The following is a 23560-nucleotide window of genomic DNA, read 5'->3' on the forward strand; positions in this document are numbered from 1 at the left end:
GTCTCCACACACGCTATGCCCTACTCATGGCACACACACACACACTCACACACTCACACACACACACAGGCTGGGAAAGCATTTCCTCTCAAGTTGAAAAATGAATGAGATTTTGTTTTTCTTGAGACAAATGTAGCTGCCTGAAGCACCAAAGTCAAATTGCCAGTGATGTCGACTACAAGCATGCATCAGTGACCAGCCAATCTTGATAGAAAACGATGCTGTCACATGTTGTTTGAAGCGAATTATCTACAACATGATTGGGTCTTCCGGTCGATGGACTCATATCTAAAAATCACACTCTCCCGGGGTGTTTGAAATAAGTCACGTAATTACCCTTTGGTAAAGAAAGCTGTGCTTGAGCACTTTCAGTGTGACGGTATAATGTCACCACATCACAGATTTCTTGTATACATTTTCCTGTGAGTCAAAAGGTCTGCTTATCCATTCAGAAGGCAAAGCAGTGACTTTGATGACTTTCCGTCATGTGCTGTCATCAAAGCCTTTTCACAACCTCCCACAAGGAAGTTTGTTTTCAAACTGAAACGTGGGGTGATCAGAATAAGGTTCACTACTTTTATTTTCACTATCACTGCATCAAACAGTTGAGAACAAGTTGTACAACACAGTCCATAAATAAACAAAAAAAAGTCTTCATGTCGGCATTCCACCTTGATTAACAGTGTAGACGGTGATAACACAGTGGCGTTTCTATCGCACCTCGTTAAAACATATTATCAGATAAGTACTGTAAGACTGATTGTTTGGTACACTGTGATGGAAAGGTGGACACATGTGTGTGTGCACGTGTGTGTGTGTGTGTGTGTGAGAGAGAGAGAGAGAGAGAGAGAGAGAGAGAGAGAGAGAGAGAAAGAGAGAGAGACATACCAACACGCATATATTAGCTTAATCTATTCAACAAGCCATGCTTGTCAGTGTCAGTCTATATCATGAGCGTACTGTAGCGTTTCCCTCTGTAGTGTTATAGATGGGAACTGTAACTTCAAGAACCACATCGAGGTTGTCAGAATAAAACCATGCAATGACTATGCGTGATGCACAGGCTGCAACAACACACACTGTATAAGTCACAATGTCTTCACACAAACACAATCTGTCCAGCACTGCACACTGAAAGCGACGGAATGTTATTCGTGACCTCACAGACAACCCCAGAGTTCCATAAAATGGCATGTCCACCACATATTCAGTCCGTAGTGGCAGTGACACATAGCAAGCACAAATACAGAAATGCTCAGATGGTTTTAAGAAAAGGGAAATGAGAGGATGTATTTACTTAGTGGTAGAAAATTTGGCAGTGAGGAACACTCAACACAACAGATCCTAAAGTTGGAGATCTTTTGGTCCTGAACGTAGGCTACACAGTTTTTTTTGTTCCTGTCTTCTTGCTCCATGTGCAATTGGTTTTGAAGGACACAGGTCATATGAAGAAAATAACGGTTAGATGTTCTTACAGCATCTTTGATTGGATGAGATACTGTGAGGTCATTCTAAGAAAGCTTGTGGTTGGACAGTGCACTGTGAGGTCACTCGAGTAGCATCTCTGGCTGGAGGGTGTGCCAGCGAGCTGTCTCCACCTGACCTCGAGCACACATCTCTTTCCAGTGGACCACTCCAGACTCCGGACCCTCATATCCAATAAAAACACGGCCGAGCACGCTGCTTTTGGTGTACAGTCGGCCCTGTCAGAAATAACAGGAAGAAGTAAGTACTTAATATAAGGTAATGGAGATAACTTAAAATGTAAGGAAGAAATAAAATTTCAGCACACTTTAAGTGTGGTGTCAAGACATTTCATATTACTAACATACATTTCACTACTATAATTTAACAAGCCATTTCTTATTATCCCATTTCTTATTATCCCATTTCTTATGATGCCCCTGGGTCTGGAATAAAGAATGAATTGAAAATTATTACCTGCATAATGATGAACTCCAGAACGAGTGATAGTGAGGAGATGTCCCCAGCTGGCAGGTCAAATAGGAAAGGCGCGTTCCAAACCGCATTGTGTCCTGCTGCCCCCTTCGTCTCCTTGGTAGCGATCACTTTACCGCCCTGTCTCAGGTTGATGACCACGAAGTGATCTATAGGAAAAGTGTTCCGATGAAACGAGTTGCAATGAATAAGGTGTTGATTTGCAAATTAACAAATTAAGGTGATGGAAAAGGTAGTGCGTATATGACACTTCATGTGCACAAAGAAACCATTATGTGATTCAGTAGACAATGTTATTCAAAGTTCTTTATTATGTTCTATATTAATCATTATTAGTTCTTAGTAAGAGCTCATGAGCAAGAAACTACTTTCTTACAGTTTTCTTTTACGCAGAGGCACAAGAAACAACAACCCAAGCAAAGAAGCAACAACCCAAACTGGTACCTGGTGTCCCTGGCATGCGTGTCAGCTTGGCCAGGTTCTCTGCCTTGCGGACCATGACCTTGATGCGGTGGGCCACCGTCTGATACTGGAGCAGGACAAAGAGCTGGCCCAGGACACGAGGAGGGCCACACACAGACACCCGCCGACCCCCCACAGACTCCTGGGAACTCACACTCTGAAGGAGACAAGAGACGATGGAGACAACGATGACTATGTTATGTAGACATGATGATGAAGATGGAAGAATGACGTGGTCTGCACTCCAGCCTCTGTGGTTCTCATGACAGCAGAATCAAGACAGACTGGGCTACCTCTAATCGACTAGACACACCCAGGGATGACTGGAGCGCTCAATATATATACAGTATATATATATATATATATATATATATTTTTTATTTTTTATTTTTTTTTATTTGGGTGCACAAAGTGACTGACGTTTCAAAAATATGCTGAGTGGTCCGACCATTCCTGGGTAGTCGATGAGAGATAGCCCAGACTGTCTTGAGACAGAAGGATGACTTTGACTAACTGTGACTGCATACATTATGTCATTATGAATTGGCATGGGCATCTCCATAAATTGTGGCCGTCCTGACAGAAAATAATTTTGCACACATTCCCATACCATCAACAAGGAGAGTGGTTCCCAAACATTTTCTGCTGGGACTCCATTTTAGACTTTTTAGACATTTTTAGACATTTTTTGTAACTTCTGACAATAACGTTACCTAACGTTACTAACAATGTATGGAAAGATTATAAAGGCATATATTCAAGGTTTTGTGCAAACAGTCCCCTTCGTCGTCCGTGATCCGCTGAGGGGTACTGATTCCCAGTTTGCGAACCACTGAATTGGGATGTGACTTTGATCACGGGGGGGGTCACTGGGATGTGACTTTGATTATAAATCTCTGTGCCCACCCACCTAAGCTAACAGGACGGAGGAATGCCCCTGCACTGCAGATCATTAGTAGTATTACTGCAAAATGGATTCATGTAACAAAAGGTAAAAAGTGTTTCTTAAATAGCAATAGGTTAATATATTCTAATATCATGTTCCTGCTGTAGATGTGGCGGCCGGTTTTTCATCCTCACGTGTCCCAGTGTTGAGTATACTGTACATACATCAGGTGCAGCTTGACAGCACTCCCGATGCCAAACGTCTACTTCACAACAAGCACCAGTGACATTAAGAGCTCCAGCATGTGACGGCATGTACTGTACGCTTCTTTTCATGTCATTATCACCCTCTATGTGTTTTTACAGTAAATGGCTGTACGCGGCAGATAGCGGAGAGCAGCACTTGTGTTCCCCACCACTCTCACTATGTGCGTTTAAGAGCACTTACTCTTAGTCACCGCCGCTAACAGCTTTAGCAGAGAAGCGCTTTACATAGTGACACACACACACAGACACACACGGACACACACACACACACACACACACACACACACACACACACACACACACACACACAGCACATAATTAAACTTGCACAGATCTTAATCACTCACACACACACACACACACACACACACACACACACACACACACACACACACACACACACACACACAAAAGTGCTGCAGCCTACAGCTTGTATGAAGCTATCATTCTTATCATACTCATGTTAATTATCCCTTATGCGCATGTCTAATCGTTTATGGCTTCGCTTCAAAGGCCTACGCGTGTGTGGGCAATGGCATGTGTGCGTGCTTGCATGTGGGTGGGCACATGCCTCTGTGTGTGTGTGTGTCTGTGTGTCTGTGTGTGTGTGTGTGTGTGTGTGTGTGTGTGTGTGTGTGTGTGTGTGTGCGCATGTGCGTGTGTGTGTGTGTGTGTGTGTGTGTGTGTGTTTGTGCGTGTGTTGCAAAGGAGACTGCGCAAGTTATTAGTTGTTAGGAGAGGCCGTAAGGGAGAGGGTGTTGTATAACAACTGTGACTTTGAGATTTTTTGGCTCGGCAGTCTCCCTGCATGACTCAGACTATAAGCCTTGCGCATGCGAGTGAAGTGAGCTTGAGGGAAGCTTGCGGCACCATGAAGCTTCCTTCACCATTGCACCACACCATGGGGGCCCCACAGCCTGTGATGTAGCCTGATTCTTATCGACTTTCAAATCTCTTCGAGACTTGGTCTGATCAAGAGCATAACAATCAATTTCCAAAACGGCATGGTTGACCGCCTCCCTTGGTTTACTAATGGTTGTTTGCTTCCTGACAAAGTGGGAGGAGTTCCCCATTTTTCGGGGACTCAGAAAGTACTTGCATTGCTCTTGACCTGACTAGTAGCAATGCTGAAGGCGTTGCATCACTAGGAGGGCACGGCCTGGCTTCCTGAGCTGGGGGATGGGGAGGAGGAGGAGGAGGCATATGTGGCCCAAGGCTTGGTGGGCCAGAGAGAATGATGGAGTGATGGGTTTGGCTAAGCAGCAGAGGCTGTGATGAGCTGCCACAAGCATGAATCACTTTGCATGTATTATATTTCTGCCAGGTGCATTACAGTCGAGAAACACAAGACAAGAAATTCATTATGCAAGTGCTTTATTGGGTAGTTTTGAATTATATTTGGCAGTATGGGTCTGTGCAGAGGAGTCCCCTGGTTTTCTGTGAGCACCAAGGGAAGTAGAGATTCAGGGGACAGCAGCAGCACAGGGAATGCTCACCCAATGTAAGATTAGGAGAGCAAACAATTCCCAACATGAACAGGCAAAATGACGAGGAGTAGCCATGCCATGTCATACACAACAAGGTGGAGCTGGGGAGGTGGTGGGTTGTGAAGCGAGCAGCCAAGAGTTGGGAAGAAAACTGAGAACTTATAAGACCAATGAGGAGCGAGGAGAGTTGATTAGCTGTTCTAGAACACCTTAGACAAATTAGCTCTTAGCTCTGGACTACCATGACCTGTCCAGAACTGACACTAACGCTAGATTATAGGCCTATATGTTAAATGCTGCTTTACTCAAAACTACCATTTTTCCAAACTAGGTAGTTTTCAACTCTGATTCTCCTATACAGGTAAGAAGCCAAATTGTGCAGATTATAGGTTCGACCATGTGTGTAACCTGGACACGGTTAACGTTTTAGTTAAGAGAATAAGCAAGAGAGTACAGTATCCTCTAATCTAGAGACAACAAGAACGCAATCATTATTTTTAGAATTTCAGCGCACTTACAATATAAACAAAGCTGAATTGTGTCCCATAGAGAGATACAATGCTGCTCAAGACCAGTGCAATTATGACCCATGGAGGGCAGTACATCAACTTCAGAAGTATCTTACCCCCAGATACAATTAAATGACGTTGGAAACATTATGTTATGGTTGAAATGGTTGCAATAGGTCTACTTAATACTGGTGGAAAACCTGTTTCTCAGTTTCTATGTCTCCCGTCTCCACTTAGGCAGGGTTAGAGGGTGAGGAGATAAAGGTGGCTGATGGAAGTGGAGACCATGGCCATGATCGTGTCATGACGTAATCATGATTTTTGGCTCCACTCCACTGACGCTGCTGTGAAGTGTTCCAGGCAGGGGGTGTCTGCTGTCTGCAGCGGACTTCCTCTTGCCCCCCTCCCCCTTGCCGTATTGACATGAGCTACTAAACCCATCCACCTGAGCTACCGAGCCATTACAGCACAATGCACAGCTAGTAAGGTTATCCTGTTAAGACACAGCATTATACACACTGTTAGCAGAATGGCAATGACCAAGTTGTAGTGCATTACTAAAGGCCATGTGTAATGTCATACTAGTGTCATACTATCTAAGGCAGTGGTTCCCAACCTTTTTCTTCAGGGACCCATATTTTTACCATTGTAAGCTTTGGTGACCCAGCGCCCTCATGAGAGGGAGTCACTCAGTACGCTCTGTTTCCTGCGAAAACTCATTTTAGTTATCATTTTATTCCTCAATTCGTCTTTGTTAAAAAACAGAATAGGTCTAAGTGTTTGATGTAGCAGTACATTTTGCTGCTTCTATGCATTTGCCATTTATTCAACATGGACTACACCCCTAACCCCTTAAAATCATGAGGGCTTCGCAACCCCCCGTGGATCTTTGGTGACCCATAGGTTGGGTCGCGGCCCATAGGTTGGGAACCACTGCTCTATGGTACTTAACTACTACAGCATTCCACTGGTGGAACAGCGTGCATTATGGGGCTACAGTCTGAGCTATATCAGCCTATCAGTAGGGCTATGTCTCATCTCAACAAAGCTGCCCATTTCCACCGTACCCCCCTCTCCTCTGTGAAGGGGTTGGGGGATCACAACAGACAAGCCATATGGATGTAGCACGGCTGACTCTGACTGTGTTCATCACACCGTTGTCTAAAGGGCCGCACTAATGCGTCCTCCATGAGCCTGTTTGGGATCTTGTTCACACACATCGATTGTGCCGCCATTATGTAACATTGAACAGCTATAATTGTTCCCACACATGCACTTACACATAAAGACGGACATGTGTAACAGAACATCCATGCACTTGCATGGCAAATCCATTTCCACAATACAGGAAATCTGGTCTTGCCTGGACACAAGATCTGGTGCAAACCCTTTGACATGAACACACTGATACACGTGTTCAGACACATGTATCTTACGTCTATGCACAACCGATACCCATTTGCCTCAATTTGCTCTGCTTTCATTTTATGTAGGCTAATACTCATGAACGGCCATCCGGGTACTTTGCTCTTAAATTTGCATTACGCCCCTTTATGGGTGAAAACAAACCGAATGTCTCATTGACTTACATGCTACATCGGCTAGCCTAAATGAACACATTCCATGCTTCAGCCACGGCTGTTTGGCTATATTATTTGAACAGCCGGCAACACAACACGTTTGCGGCATGTTGCGCGTGAACAACGCTAGTCTACAGGTCCGTATCTTTTGTTTATTAAACCCCAACATCACCAATTGACTTGCATGGGTTGTTTTCCCCCACAAATGGGCGTAACGCACATGGAAAACGTCACGCCGTTCATGAGTATACCCTTTGGCTGCAATCCCCACAAAAAACACAAAAATGCTAAATGTGGCCAAGGTTAGTATTACATTGTTATACTTCAGGCAAAATGTTATTCATTGCCATTTAAAAGGTGCATCTATTACTGATTTTACAAATGTAAGTGCTTTGTGAACACAAAATTTAAGATATTCCTGGAAATCACAGTTTTAACTGAAGACCAAATGTGGTGGGTGAGCTTGCACCCTTGGTACATGAATGACGTACATCACTTCAGAAAATGTTTTGCTACGCTTTGATTTGCTTGCTTTAATCAGATCTTGTTTACTACATACCCTAGTTAAAGAAAAGCCACACAAAAATCTCAAGTATAAACAAACAAAATGTCATTGCATTCAGCATCACAGCACTGAAAACAAAGGGAGACACTTGTCACTTGTTCATCTGTCTTCCTGTGTCACTGACATGCACCGCCTCCAGCCTATATAAGACCTGACACTGATTGATGGCTACCTGTCTAGTCTTGGCACCAGGATGGACCATGTATCAAACCCCTTGCAGATCCTTGCTGTCAAATGTCACACACAAATATACACACAGTCACACACATAGACAGACATTCTCCCTCTCTCCTTCTTCTCTCTCTCTCTCTCTCTCTCTCTCTCTCTCTCTCTCTCACACACACACACACACACACACACACACACACACACACACACACACACACACACACACACACACACACTGCATGCCAGGATAAGCCCTCTCTCTCTCTCTCTCTCTCTCTCTCTCTCGCTCTCTCTCACACACACACACACAAACGCGCACGCACGCGCGCACACACACACACACACACACAACACACACACACACACACACACACACACACACTCACACACTGCATGCCAGGATAAGCCCCTCTAGAGACAAGAGACACGACCCATCTCTACTTGTCACCACCAATCTTGTGACTCCTTTTAACCATGTCTCTGTCTGTCTGTCTTTCTCTCTCTCTCTCTCTCTCTCTCTCTCTCTCTCTCTCTCTCTCTCTCTCTCTCTCTCTCTCTCTCTCTCTCTCTCTCTCTCTCTCTCTCTCTCTCCCCCCCTCCCTCTCTCTCTCACGCTCTCTCTCTCTGTCTTTTCCTGTCTATATCTTTTGGTGCCTTGGGTTAGTTAGGTTGACATTGTGTACGCATCATGCAAATCTATAGTACAGAAATACAGTAGCATGCCGTGTATAGTCTTTGCATATTGGACACACATAATGCTGCCCAATGGAGATGAAAACGCGGGGCAACACTGCGGCAACAATTCTTACTGACTGAAAGAATGAAAACAAGAATGAAATCATGAAATATAGAACAGAACAAATAAAATAAAACAGAACATTTTTTTTCCTCCAGTCTACATAACCACTAACATAAACCTCACAACTACCTCTGTCCTTATTGAACGTTCCAGTAGGCCTATAACTCATTTCTACCACTTGGTCTGCCCCTGCACCTCTCTCTCTCTCTCTCTCTCTCTCTCTCTCTCTCTCTCTCTCTCTCTCTCTCTCTCTCTCTCTCTCTCTCTCTCTCTCTCTCTCTCTCTCTCTCCCATATCCTTACCATGTGGCATGCCTACTCTAGTGAGAGGAGATGAGAGGTCTCCCTCCTGTCCACCGCCTGGTCCCTTGTCTCCACCACAACCTACTTGCAACACACAGGCTCGGACACATACTATTTGGCACCACACACAGACACAGAGAGAGAGAGAGAGAGAGAGAGAGAGAGAGAGAGAGAGAGAGAGAGAGAGAGAGAGAGAGAGAGAGAGAGAGAAACACACTTAACATGTTTACACTCTCCTCATTCCTCCCTCTCAACACCCCCCGTCACTAACGGCTCCTGAGAAGTGGAAAAAGAAACACTTGGCGCGAACACAGGCCACTCGGCCGGCCACTATCTGCCATTATTAGCACGAGTTACTCCGGCCCCAGAGATATGATAAGGCGTATTTATAGTGTGACTATGCAGCAAGGGTGGGGGTTTAGGGGCTGGGGTGGGGGGACTAGGGGGAGTGTGGGTTTGGGGGAGTCAGGGGTGGGGATGTTTGGTGGTTTGTTGAAACTGTGTTGAATGCACTGCAATAGGGCCAGGTGTCAGGGCCGCTGACAGCTTTGGCTGGGCCCAGGAGAAAGTAATCTAAAAAAGGCCCCCGACCCAATACCTATGATGCAATGAGGACCCTATTCTGGGCCCTGTCTCTCCCTGGGCCCGGGACAAGTAACCTGTTTGTCCCCCCTGTCGACTTCCCTGCCTGGGGGTGTTGGAGTAGGGAGGTAATGTAAATGGGGCTGGGGGTGGAGCATGTTCGGTGGCAGTGCTGCTGAAACTGTTGACTAAACTGAGACAGAGGGAAAAGTGCTGAGAAAGACCCGCTGGCAAAAACAAAACTAGGTGAAGGTGACAGGGCCATTCACACAGTCGCGGATTAGATTTACAGCTTTAAAAGCTGTGTTCATTTGGATCCCGTTCAATCGCCTCTCTATTTCATGTGTCTCCCATCTTTCCTTCTCTCCCTCCACTCCATATCACTCCATCTTTTCTTTTCTCTCTCTGACTGTCTGTCTATCTGTCTTTGTATTTTTCTCTATTTTTCTGTATTATCTCTCTCTCTCTCTCTCTCTCTCTCTCTCTCTCTCTCTCTCTCTCTCTCTCTCTCTCTCTCTCTCTTCCTCTCTGTTTCTCTCTTCCTCTCTCTCTCTCTCTCTCTCTCTCTCTCTCTCTCTCACACACACACACACACACACACACACACACACACTTACAGTATATCTTGCTGCTTGACAGCATATTTAAAAAGCACAGATCTGCAGTGTCCACACGTCTGTGTCTTTGGTTTGTTGCTACAGGTCAGCTCAGCAATATTAATGCTTTTCCAAAATACAACATAAAAAAACAACCTGTTTTCCTGTGTACATACAGAAAAGAATGCACATCAACATAGGCACATGTAGCCTACAGTAACCACAGACTGGGACACATGAACAGAAAAAGGCAGATACTGACGGCAGACAGGAAGAGAGACAGACATAGACATACAGTAGAGCCAGACGTCTTAAATATGTAGGCCGAGCAAAGCAATCAGGATGGTTGTCATTATTAATAAGACAGCCACTCAATCAATCCAGCGAATTCGAGACGATTCGTCTAATGAATTGCTGAGAGGGGACCATTCGAACAAAACGTTGGACCATTCGTAGAAGGCATGGGGCGTTTCGTGCAGTACCTGCGGATCTTTCGTAGAAGACCTAAGGACGTTACGTTCAATCCATGCAGACCTTTCGTGTAACTGGGCAGACGTTTAGTGTAGTCTGCCTATTTTATTAGCCTATTATTTTTTATATTTTATCAAACTTGTGTGCCTATCACCACAATGCAATGAAAACAAAAATCGAACCATGTAGAAAGTGTGTGCGTGTGTATCTATTTTTTTTATTATTTTTTTTTATTTTAGTTCAGGCTGCTTTTTTATCATTAGGCCTATTTTATAGCCTATTTTATAAATATACTATATCGTAACGGACTGCCTCTGCCTCCTCCGGAGTGAGATAGCAGCGTTACCCCCTGTGCACTACATGTGCAGCCTATAAAATGGGTGTTAATTTTCAAATGGCGGGTGAGACTGTCAGGAAGCAAGCTGAGAGAGCAAGAGAGAGGGAACCATGAAGTGTGCCGAGAAGATCACCATTCGCAAGAATCGCTAAAGCCAGACATTGATGTGAGCTGTTCCAAATTGAGACCAAGCGCACAAGTCTGCAAACAAGGATTTTGCAAAAATGCACTACTAAAAATAAGAAAAGATATCGTTGTGATGATCTGAGTTATTTTCTATGTGTTGATCACTGATTTGTATTCATTTTGGAAAGGTAACGGCAATCTTATTGCTGCCTTACTGGCGCCCATCTCATAACTTAAAACTACAGTCGGTTGCACCGCTACAATATCAACGAAATGTTTTAAAATGTAGGCCTACAACAGTAATGTAAAGGTAAGAGATAATTTATTGTCCACAACGTGACTATAACAAAATATTTTCCTATGGGCGAATAACACCCCCGATGCCGAAGGCGGAGTGGTGTTATTCCGCTTGGAAGGAATATATTTTCCGTAGTCACGTGTGGACAATACATTACATTATCCCGCTTATCCCGCCTTTACCAACATTAGAAAGCATACAAAGGTAAACCAGTAGTTTATAGTAACAGGTTTATTGCCATTTTATAGCGTGCACAAAGAAAGATAGTTCGTGGAACCGCTCATAATTTAAAAAGAAAGAAAGAGTCGCACACTGGAGCTGAATGCAGAATCAAAAACTACTGTAACTGTAAACAAAGCCGAAAAAAGTAAATAAAACCGACAGACAGGGGACAAACATTTCGGGTCTAGCCCATCATCTTCCTTTTTTCCTTTTCATTATACTGCTCTTGGAATTACGCAACCGAGCGATACGCTTAGGATATGACATTGGCCGGACGCCACCCCACCATTACGCTCATAACAAGTAACAGAGTTTGGCTACTTTCTAACGTGTTACAGCCACATTGCGCTTCAAACTGTTTGCAGGCTGCCTCGTTCACTGCGCGATATCTACTAAACTCGGGTTCATAACAGGGTCATTTCTATCTGATCGGCGACAGTATTCCAGATAAAAGTATAGACAACCCAAGCACTGATGTGCGCCCTGACCATCATCATTAGCCTATCATCCTGCTACAGTCTGAACACTGTGCGCCGAATGGTTGGCTGGAGGAGGCAACGCTAGCCTAAAGAGCAGGCTACTTCACCCTTAAGGAAACTATCAACGGACTCCTCACTTGTTAAAACAATACTAGTGTTAATGAAAGATGTCACGACAGCGGCCGGCGGACAGTGACAGTTTGCTTTCTTGAAATAACAACACTTGGACAATAGTGTAGACTTGTGCGCTAAGCGCTGGGGTGGGGCAGGGGCTGCTGAACTGTCTACAAGCTGTCGTGCCGGTCATTTAGACAGGACACCGGTCGCTTTGGGAACTGTAGGTAAGTTGCATTTGGGTAGGCTATTGCGCGTGTTATAGTTGAATTAAGTAATCGACGAGCCAACGTCCGGCAGCAGTGACTGAGTGTGTAACTTAACTTAACTTTTGTAGGCTACTATCGTCCGAGTGTCTCCAGATTGTGATTCATTTATTCAAAGACGATAGCAGTTTACAGACGCTGCTGGCTGCATGGATATTGTGGGTTTTTCCCTCCTAATTGTATTTTATGAAATTGTAAAAATAAAACTACCATAACCTTTACTCCTGTTGTCTGTCGTTCCTGAATCGTGGTCTATTTCACCTCTTACAATAGTGTCCAGTCCAGTGAATGATCCTGCATCCATGGCTAATTGGATAAAGCATACTAAGTGGACATGAAAGAAATGCGAAATTAAAACAACAGCGTGTCAATGCAAGCACTTTATTTATTTTTCCGGGGGCATGATTTTGTTGACAAGTACTTTTTTAACGACTTTAATGAAGATGTCGTGTAGACTGTTTGACGGCCCCTTCCATAGGACAGCATCCATCCATCTCTTCCTCATCTTACGCGCAACGTAATAATAACCATTACTTCTCTTGTAGACGTTGCGCGTAATATTTTATTCATTATGGACTTATTTCAAGCAGCATTCAACTGTCCACTCTGCGTGGCTTTGTTGAAAGGGTTGCCTTTGGGTGGATGACTTCCCCTGAACACGGCAGGTCATTTGCATGACAAGACTTCATGCCCATTAGCGAATACTTTAACCCTTCAGGGGTGCCCTGAACGGCTGATAAATAAATTATGTAGAATGATATAATAGATATTTGACTAAATTGATAAGTTAATGCTGGTCAGTGGAATATTTCATCTGCTATCTACGCACAATAGCCTAAAGTAAATATAGGTAGCCCCAGTCAGCTGCAACTTCGAACCTAGGTCGTGTGACGTCTCCAAATGTGTTACTTTTCTAAGCTTGTGTGTTATCGGATGCGATGCCATGTTACGGCTTGTTGGTTTGGGGTGCCTTAATTTTTCATTAATTGAAAGGGTGTCTTGCCTAAAAAAAAGGTTGAGAAACACTGCATGAAACAGTCTCTGCAACAGGGACAATGACAAAAGGGATGAATTGCTTGAGGAAAAGCAAAAGGGACAGAGCGAAGTTATGACAACAAATTGACGTGCACCATTATGCAAGGCTACATGTAGTTATGATGGGTTAACCACTCAGTTACCGTTAATAATATGTATGATAAAGATGACTTCAGCGCAGGATATCAGAAATAAACAAGACAGCGCAGATGGCTTTTAATTTTTAATATGGCCACATTATGCGTCAATACACCAATGCGTATTAGGCTATTTATCATGAAACCTCAAATCGGAAGTAGCCTTGTACCCAGCACTTTTCAAACCTTACTCGGGTTTATGGTAATTGTCCCCAGCACTTTTGAAATCAAACGGACGCCTTGCCTGCATGACATGTCATTTGCATGATAAGAGCACGGACGATCATGGACATGCGATGGTAGCCTACACACATAGCCACACACGCACACAACACGGTTCAGTTCAACGTTTATTGTCCAGCAAGCGAGCAGCGCAGTACCAACTGATTTGCTCTGGAATCTCGAAATGAAAACCGACTTTTCTTGGGAAAAGTGTTGCAAGAACATTGAACTCATTTAGTAGGCCTATCATTGTGCCAAGCGTGTCGCAATATTGTACTGTGGATGTGTGTTGGGGAGGGCATTAACATTAGGCCTATGACAAAACATTATCGGGTAGGATTGAGGATAAATCTTACACGTTTCCTTATTAATGGAAAATTAATTCCATGCTAATTCCAAGTATTCAAGAACCTAAACAATATGCCAATTGCTCCACAGTTCAAGGGTTAGGCTATGGATATTGACACCTTTCCTCCGCGATCGCGGATAGCCCCCACCTTTGCGCTTCTCATCTGGCTGTCACGATATGGAACGGGAAGAGACAGTTCAAGACAAGCGGCATGACTGCAATTGTCAATACAGTAGCCTAAAAAACTGTTAACTGTTCAGCGGTGTGTAGTCAAATTATCACAGCGGTGGTAGATGCTTTTATGAAGACCTGGAGGACAAAAACCAACAGACACAATTGCTGAGTGTGTATGCAGTATTTGTAACGAATGATTCTCCTGCCAGGATGGCGTTGGACTACAGAATAACCCATTTACATGTTGAATGTTGGCATTTTGAAAAGTCGAAGACCTATTCACGAGGATATAATAGCTACCTTTCCTTGTCAATGTTCCATGCACTACAAAATATTCCAGAACCTCATCTGTGATAGGCTAAACACAATTTATCCAACAAGCTTGTGGATAATATTGCCACCTTTCCCCTCTCCTGCGGTAGCCAGTTGCCTTCTCAGAAGAAGCAATCTGAATCGGAAAGAGAGAGCACTGTTCAAGACCCGCGGCAAGACTGCAATTGTCATCTGGTTCGTGGTGTCAACCTTCAGCCAAAACGACGACAGACCCTTTTTTTATAAGATAGACCTACCTTATTCGCAGCAGCCAAAATCAGTCAGACAATAAGTGCTTAACGAGTGTGCAGGGTAGCGAATGCTCTTCTATCAGGGTAAAGTTTGCAATTGGAGAGGGGTGATTGAAGGGCTAAATTAAGTCCGAAATCAAAATGATAAAAAAAAAATACGGTCGATTTATTTACAATACCCTACATGACAGAAAGAAAACGTGTAGGGGGTCAACTGAAAATATCCATAAACTGAGGACTATAGGCAACGTCAAAGTAAAATACAAACACGACATCAAACAAAGCTTTTTTTAATGCGGTACACTTCAAACTTCACAAAACCCACTGGTTAACAGCAGGTTTTACGCACACATTTCGAAGCGTTAATCACAGATGCTGCTCTCTTCCTTGCTCTCCCTTGCACCCCAACGTACACTGGGTTTAATACACCCTGCAATACTGGCAAACTATTATTCAATTACCATTGCATTTGTTCATGCAAAGACCTTTACGCGGCGGAGAGAGAGAACGCGCTCCTGTGCAGTGTTAACGTAGCGATTTAACCTCTCTCTCTCTCTCTCTCTCTCATCTCTCTCTCTCTCTCTCTCTCTCTCTCTCTCTCTCTCTCTCTCTCTCTCTCTCTCTCTCTACTGTAGCCATGGGCTTAACACAGGTGCATGGGTTCTGTAATGTTTTCAACACTGTTAGGACCTATATTGTTTTCTGGCTCATGCGCGAACTATTTGTTGTCATTCAGAATTCAGAAACATCGAAGTGTCGGGAGACAGCTTCTCTGTTGCTGGTGCTTCTCGCATCTAAAAAGTTAACGGAAAGTCAGAAAACTCGCTGCATGACAATGTGCTCAATGGTCAATAGCCTACTTCTAGATGCACTATAGTCTACAGCCTAGACACGCGCTGCTCTGATTCAAAGCAAGCACAAGGGTCAATAGCCTACTTCTTGACACATTAAACCGCCCTGCTTTGATTCAAAGCGAGCAGGCTGTGCTTGGTCCCGCCTCTCTGCCCGCAGATGGGAGTAAAGTAACGGCGTAAAAGTGAAAAAAAAAGCTTCTCAAATATTGTCTAGATAATTGTCAAAAAATGTAAGGGCGTAAACGTAAATTGTCAAAAAATGTAACGACGTGAAAAAAAAAGCTTCTCAAAATTTGTCTAGGTAATTGTCAAAAAATGTAAGGGCGTAAACGTAAATTGTCAAAAAATGTAACGACGTAAACGTTAAAAAAAACAACAACATAGCCCTACCAGTTAAAATGAGTAAGTACATTTTATTTATAGATTTACATGTTTAAATCAACAAAAAACAAAACTTAACAGCTGATTTACATATTTAAATAAACAAAACCCTTAAAATGAGCATTAAAAAAGCTGATTTACATTTCTAATATAGGCAGGCTGAAGAAAACCCGTTAAAATGAGCATTAAAAAAGCTGATTTACATTTCTAATATAGGCAGACTGAAGGGACCTTTAGTTGAAACCTAAGGATCTTTAGTTCAATTTTAAGGACCTTTCGTTGGCTTTTGCGGTAGACGGACCATCCTCGACTAAAGATCCCCAGCCTTATACTAATGGTCCAACGTTTTGTTCGAATGGTCCCCTCTCACCAATTCATTCGACGAAAAGACCTGATACGAATCCAGCCATCCACAGAGCTACTACAGACCAGACCCACCCACCCACTCACACAGGCACACACACTCAGAGAGACTGACAGGTACGTAGACAAACAGACACACAGGCACACACACTCACAGAGACTGACGGATAGACAAACAGACACACACGCACACACACTCAGAGAGACTGACAGGTACGTAGACAAACAGACACACAGGCACACACACTCAGAGAGACTGACGGGTAGACAAACAGACACACAGGCACACACACTCAGAGAGACTGACAGGTAGACAAACAGACAAACACACCGACACACACGCACGCAAAAGCACACGTTCATGTGCACGCAAATGTGCACGCAAGCACGCACGCACGCACGCACGCACACACACACACACACACACACACACACACACACACACACACACACACACACACACACACACACACACACAGAGGGAGACAGAGACAGACACTCAGACACATAGACAGACAGACACAGACACACAGAGAGAGAAAGCACATTCATGAGGCACACCAACCTTTTTCAGTCTCCTCTTGACCTGACTGGTGGTATCCATCTGCCTGGTGCAGGTGATGGTGGTGTCTGGCTCCCAGTCCAGGTCGGCACAGGGCAGCTCCAGCTCCCCCAGCGGGGTCTCCCTCAGCCCGGAGAAGTCCCTGCAGTAGGCAGCCAGCCTCAGCCGGTTCCCCCGGAGCACATCCACATCCCCCACCTCCAGAGTTGAGGAGCAACAAGTGACAATGAATATCAAAAATACCCAACTGTAATACTGAGTCACAGATGCAACAGGAACAGTAACAGCCACTGCAGTTATTTATGGAAATACTATTTTGAATTTTTACTATTCTGAATTGTGTGAAAACCTTTACGAAACATTTAATAATGTTTTTTTTTATGGCTTTGCATGATTTTCTGCTTGTACAAAACATAACCTTTGCTATTTCCCTCAATTATTGTTTCGTTTGGTACTTGTGAGCAATCATGCCGAGTTCATACCATTGTTGCTGAAATGTAGTATAATGGAAAGTAATCAAAAAGTAATATAAATTAGATATTTACATGGCTTGATAGGTAGTAATTGAAATACGTAGTTACATTACAATTACATTTTAAACAGGGTAACTTGAAAATGAAGTTCATGTTTAAAGTAAGCTTCCCAGCAGTGCCCACCTCCAGCTGGAAACTCTGGCTCTGGAACTCGGGACTCAGGCTACGGCGCCGGGTGGAGGCCTGGAGAGCGGTAGGGTACAGTGGTGGCAGGCTCGCACGCACAAACACCCCTCCCATCCTCCTGGAGACGCCGGAAATCCCCAGCACGGTGACGCACAGCATCCCAGAGGAAGATGAGAAGAGCAGGGTGAAGTGGAGGAGAGGGGCAGGCTTGGAGGGCAGGGAACCGGACCTGGTGCCGGAGAGGAGTGACCCAGAAGGACTGGAGCCGGAACCGGAGCTTGAGACGGATCCGGAGCCGTAGGTGAGCTGTGGGGAGGTGGAGAGGGTGTCGGCAGATGGCAGTGGGCAGGTTAGCCGACTGTTCTCACCAGAGTCAGCAAGGGGGTTGGTGCCTCCATCGCTGGACGTCGAGCTACGGCGCTCCAGAGCTCGTTTGGTGCGGGACACCAGGCCCAGCTTGGGGATGCAGGGAAGCGAGGCGCGGCCGTGGGAGGAGGACGGCGAGGAGGAGGAGGTGGGGGAGCGGAGAGGGGAGCAGGGGGCAGCCGGGGAACTGAGGCGACGCAGGGGGAAGCAAGAGGCGCGAGCCAGAGACAAGGTGACGGAGGAGTCCCGGAGGTCTGAGGAGGAGCGAGGTCTCTGGGCCAGGCCCGGGACGGACAGCCCTTCCTCGGACGGTGGGGAGGCACTGGCTGTGGAGGCCGACGGAGAGGGCGAGGGCGAGTGCGAGTGTGAGGAGGGGCAAGGGAACTCCATCACGTCTCCGTCCAGCTCCTCGTACTGCTGCCGCACGGGGAGCAGGCCGATGGAGGGCCATGGGGTTGCCGGGGCGACCAGAGTGGGGTCGGAGGACACGGGAGGGAAGGAGAGGGCGGCTTCCTTGTCGCCAAGGAGACGGGAGCACCGGCGACGCCAGCACAGGAAGCAGCTGAGCAGGAGCAGGAAGCAGAGGACGGCCGAGCCCACAGCCAGCAGGAGCTGGAGATGGGCTGCAACACACACACACACACACACACACACACACACACACACACACACACACACACACACACACACACACACACACACACACACACACTCAATGTATTACTTGCAGCACAGCACCCAATATCAAGGGCATGAGAGTCTGTCTTATCAATAGTATACGTGTGTACTGGTCTACACCCATAAGCATGGTTTATGCTACAATGCAAACACAAAGTGTTTACATTAACCAGTCAATTACTCAACAACAAATCATAATTCTGAAATTGAAATGTACAAAGTACAACCCTTTTTGAATACACATGAAACATGTGTCCAAAATGATTCCCCCTTTCCCTATTCCTCAAAACAAGTCACAAGTTCATATCCTCAAAGACACAAGTATTATACGTGTATCAAAAAATGTTCTTCCTTCTCCCTAAACAAACAACAGCATAACCATTAACCAAATACTCTAAACGTTATGCTGTTTAATTGGGAGCTTTCCAATGCATGAAAGGCCATTTGAAAGCAATCCAAAAACTAAACAATCTAAATTACCTTTCCATTACAACTGCTAAACCGTGCGATGCACTTGTGGCCAAAAATCCCTTTCAGACAGCACTCTCTAATGCACCCAATACCGTACATCACCTTAACATGTTTTTTCTTCCAACTCCATGGGAGAGCCTGTTTGTCTTGTTTAATTCAACGACTACAGCACTCTTGGGAATGTGGGCATCCATTATCTGATTATGGGACAGAGGAAATGCCCCGCGCTCTTCATCATCATCATCCCCCTGCATGGCAAACCAACCCCACCCCCTCACTTACTGACACCCACCCACCGTACACACACACACACACACACACACACACAAACACACACACACACACACACACACACACACACACACACACACACACACGCTGGCACTACCACCCTACTACACTGATTAACAGCAGAGCAGTCGCTGCCAAGTCCCTGCATGTTGTGGCAGAGTCACCTCCCCAAGTGCCCATATACTGTGGCATTCGCCTCCACAAATGCAACATCTGTTCATTTCAGACTTGAAATCTTGATGATGGGCTTGATGATACCAAATGCAATCATTTTGTTCTGTTTTGTATGGTGTTTACATGGTACTATGTGTGCACTCTTCCTACAACAGTCTTCATCATTATCCCACTGGCCAATCCAATCCCACACACCTCCCCCCCACACACACCCCGACACTGCCACCATACTGCATGCTGTGGCAGAATCGCCTCCCCATTTGCAACATCTGAGACTTCACTCATTTTACTTCAAACTTCTGATTCTGGTAATGGGTGAGATTGCTAAACCAAATGTTATCATTTGCTATGGTGTTTATTTGGTACTAGTCTATGTACACTTTACTGTAACAGCCTTCCTCCTCATCCCCTGGACACACACCCCACTGCACTGGCATTCTCACTGCACTGATGCCCAGCTCAGCAAAGCAGAGCTGCCGAGTGCCTGTCTGTTGTGGCAGACTTGCCTCCCTAGCTGTAACATCACATCTCAAACTGGAGATCCAAATGATTGGCTAGAATTGCACGATCACTGCACACAATATAGCTTTTCAAATCATGATAGTCACACGTCTCTCGTATTAGCTTACCCAACAAATGTTCTGTGGGAAACACTGCAACATCTGTACATTTAAAACTTGAGATCCTGTTAATGGGTTAACGTAATAGATCTTGTTTAGCTCCTGTCCTGTGTGTAATCTATACCATTCTAGGTGTTCAATCAATCAATCACTTACATCAAATGCAGTCAATTTGCTTCTCTCACTCTGTTGTACAGAGAAGGGTACCCAAAGAAGCCAGAAGCTTAGTAGTACTTATGCATCTCATAGATGTTTAGAAACAACCCCTGATCTATTAAAAACAGGTTTTCAGCACCAGACTTGGCACTAGGACTTCTTTGCAGTTCCCCTCCCAGCGACTGTGATTTTTTAGACGAGCATGGTAGTGCTAGTGCATGCTCCCTGTCTGCCGAGCGCAATACCTCCCTCCCTGCAGTGCCCATAACTAGATTTATGTAGGCTACCCTACCTCGTTGGGATACAGTGAGGATCAGACATGAATGCAGAAGTAGGAGGCATTGGATTGAAGGCATTGAAACAACTTGTGTTTCAAATGCAGCAACATCAGGAGGCTGCGATTTTATTGATGTCCATTGCCATGGCGTTGTATTTCCTTACTTTGGATAGGAATAGTCAGACACATGCAACAAATAGTCTAGACCAGTGCCAACAGGTAGTGTCCTGTACAGCTCCCACAACCAAAAGAGGGAGCTGGCAACACAGAGCAACTAAATAAACTTCAGGTGATTGCCACTATCAAGAAGTCGCGGGAAATTAAATATAGGCTGATGTATTATTAATACGTGTTTCATAAGGAAATGTATTGTAATATAGCCTATTGTAAGGGATATCCGAGTGTGCCATAATGCGACAAAATAACACGCGCGTAATGCAAAACGGCACCAGGGTTCTGGGAAAGCAATGCAAAGCAACAATCAAAAACATTCTTACCTGTCATTTGCAAAGGCATCTTTCCGATGCTAAATCAAGGTAAGCTCGCGCCGGTCAGTGTTTGAAAACGGTGGTCAATGCATCCCATCTACTCTTTTTGCACGACCAGTCCGGGCTCTGCCGTGCCTCAATCTCTGCTGCTCGCTCTCTCTGTTGACTCACGACCGTGCATACTTCCAGCCAATGGGAGAGCGGCTTCTGCAGTGCAGGACCTCACGGTCAAGCCAGAGGCGTTCGGTGAGACAGTGATGAATTGCAGCACATTTGGAGGAACAGGTAGGCCCTAAGCCCTTGACCTAACATTAGCAGTCAAATGTAAGCGATAAATCAGATCACTATTTACTAAACGGTGGTCAACGGGTCATATTTTACAATAGGTTACACGGGTATTCCATTGACGTGCTGAGAAATAAAATACAAATAGGCCTACAATAAAAAAAAACAATGCAATCAAATGGGCGGCAATAAAAACAATGAAGATTAGACATTCGTGAGCGTGAGGATGTTATTTTTCTGTCGAATCCCAGCGAGCGTGGTTTTCGTGTTTTATGCATAGGGCTCAGATTGCATTAAGATGGCAGGTGCGCATATTTTCAGGGCATTCGCCTGTTGCTGTCTTCCCTTCTTCCTGTCGTTATTTCGTGACGCACAGAGCAGGATGCCCCCCATCTCCTCTTCTCTTCTCCTCCGTGAATCTCGCATAATGAGAAAGCGTGCCAGGGAGCCTCTGTAAACACATGGGCTTTCATGTAGTCCAGCCGTATCACACCACAGGCAATCTGCCTGCCCACACACACACACACACACACACACACACACACACACACACACACACACACACACACACACACACACACAGAGAGAGAGAGAGAGAGAGAGAGAGAGAGAGAGAGAGAGAGAGAGAGAGAAGGCCTACAGTTATAGGCCTAGTATACTGCACATGACCGTGAAAGATGCCAAATGACAGTAAAAATACAGCTGGAAGCGACAATAAGGGGACCATGCATGATGAGGATGACCGTGCACACTGCATTGAAATGCCAATAAGATTTAATTGATGCTTGTTGCAAACACTCAGGCCTCATCTTAGCTTTTCCAAGAATATATTAGAAATAGTGCTTCCTAATCTTCACCATGTTATTACTGATTACTGATTGAAAAGGAGAAGATAGTGTGGTTTACAGTGTGATGACAAATGGTATATGAAGTTGATTATGTCTGACTGTTAATCAAGTCTTGAATTTTGCTTTTGTTCCAGACAAGTAAAAATGGTATGCTTTACCTGACATGTTTTGACACTGTCTTCCATCTTCATGGATGTTGATCAGTTGATGTACAGTACAATCAGCTGATGTTGTTGTGGTGTGACCTCCCTGTCAATATAGCCTGGGAACTCCCATACTGCCTTTAGTTCTACACAATCGTTTCGATCTCACTTGTGATTAGGTCTGGTGTTAACCAGGCAACTGTCAATATTGACTGCCGTTAGAATTGTTCCCTCAGAATGGTGCACCAGTCCAGGTGTGGGAGAGCATGTGTGCTCCCTCATCCCTGTTCATGGTTGTTGAGCTGCGCTTTCTGAGTTCTGTTGACTCCTTATTCCAATGGAGATATATGTGTTGTTCTTTCCCTTGCTGTAGGCCTATGATTGTTGCATGGTCCCAGTCCATATCATGATTTTCCCCTCCTGCAGTGGCCTGTTATTGCTGATTTGAGGTTCACGCCTCCACAACATCACCAGATTTTAAATCATGTCAGTGTCACGCTTCAACATCCATGTAACCCTCTGACAAAGATGGAAGTCACGCTGTCGAAATATGTCAAGTAAAGGATAAATCTTTTACATGTCTGAAACAAAATAAAAACTTGAGACTTGAGTGATCAGGAAGTTTGAACTCAACATTTTCAAGTACAAACATGTGGTAGAAGGGACCAAAAGACTGTTACAGCTCTTAGTAGACAGTCTGAGAGTTACAACATGTATCTTGTGGCTTATTATATGTGATGAAGGACATAGAAGGAAAGAATAGGTCCTCCTGACAACATGCCTGATCTTCAAGTGATCTCAAACAAACACAAATATTCTTTAGACCATACCACATGCCTGTATGCTTTTTAATTCTGAACAGAGAACACTGTAGGATGCTTTTTTGTTGGTGATTCAATGATATAGCCTAGTATAACATGAAGTATTGACCTCACATAAACTAAGGGAGAACATTTTCCAGATGGGTAATGCAACGTTTTTAATCCAACT

At 44.7% G+C, this 23560-nt stretch overlaps 1 protein-coding gene across 1 annotated transcript; it reads right to left on the reverse strand.

Annotated features, from left to right (window-relative positions):
- Positions 1–562: 562 nt before the first annotated feature.
- LOC134438237 (synaptotagmin-4) lies at positions 563–21419 on the reverse strand. The gene is made up of 6 exons (XM_063187743.1): positions 21304–21419; positions 17771–18762; positions 17118–17312; positions 2404–2578; positions 1942–2108; positions 563–1703 (listed from the first exon to the last, which is right to left on the reverse strand). The coding sequence occupies exons 1-6, from the start codon at positions 21320–21322 to the stop codon at positions 1548–1550; spliced, it is 1704 nt and encodes a 567-aa protein (XP_063043813.1). The 5' UTR covers positions 21323–21419; the 3' UTR covers positions 563–1547.
- Between the last annotated feature and the right edge of the window lie 2141 nt (positions 21420–23560).

Source organism: Engraulis encrasicolus, chromosome 22, assembly GCF_034702125.1.
Source record: "Engraulis encrasicolus isolate BLACKSEA-1 chromosome 22, IST_EnEncr_1.0, whole genome shotgun sequence".
Lineage (NCBI taxonomy): Eukaryota > Metazoa > Chordata > Actinopteri > Clupeiformes > Engraulidae > Engraulis > Engraulis encrasicolus.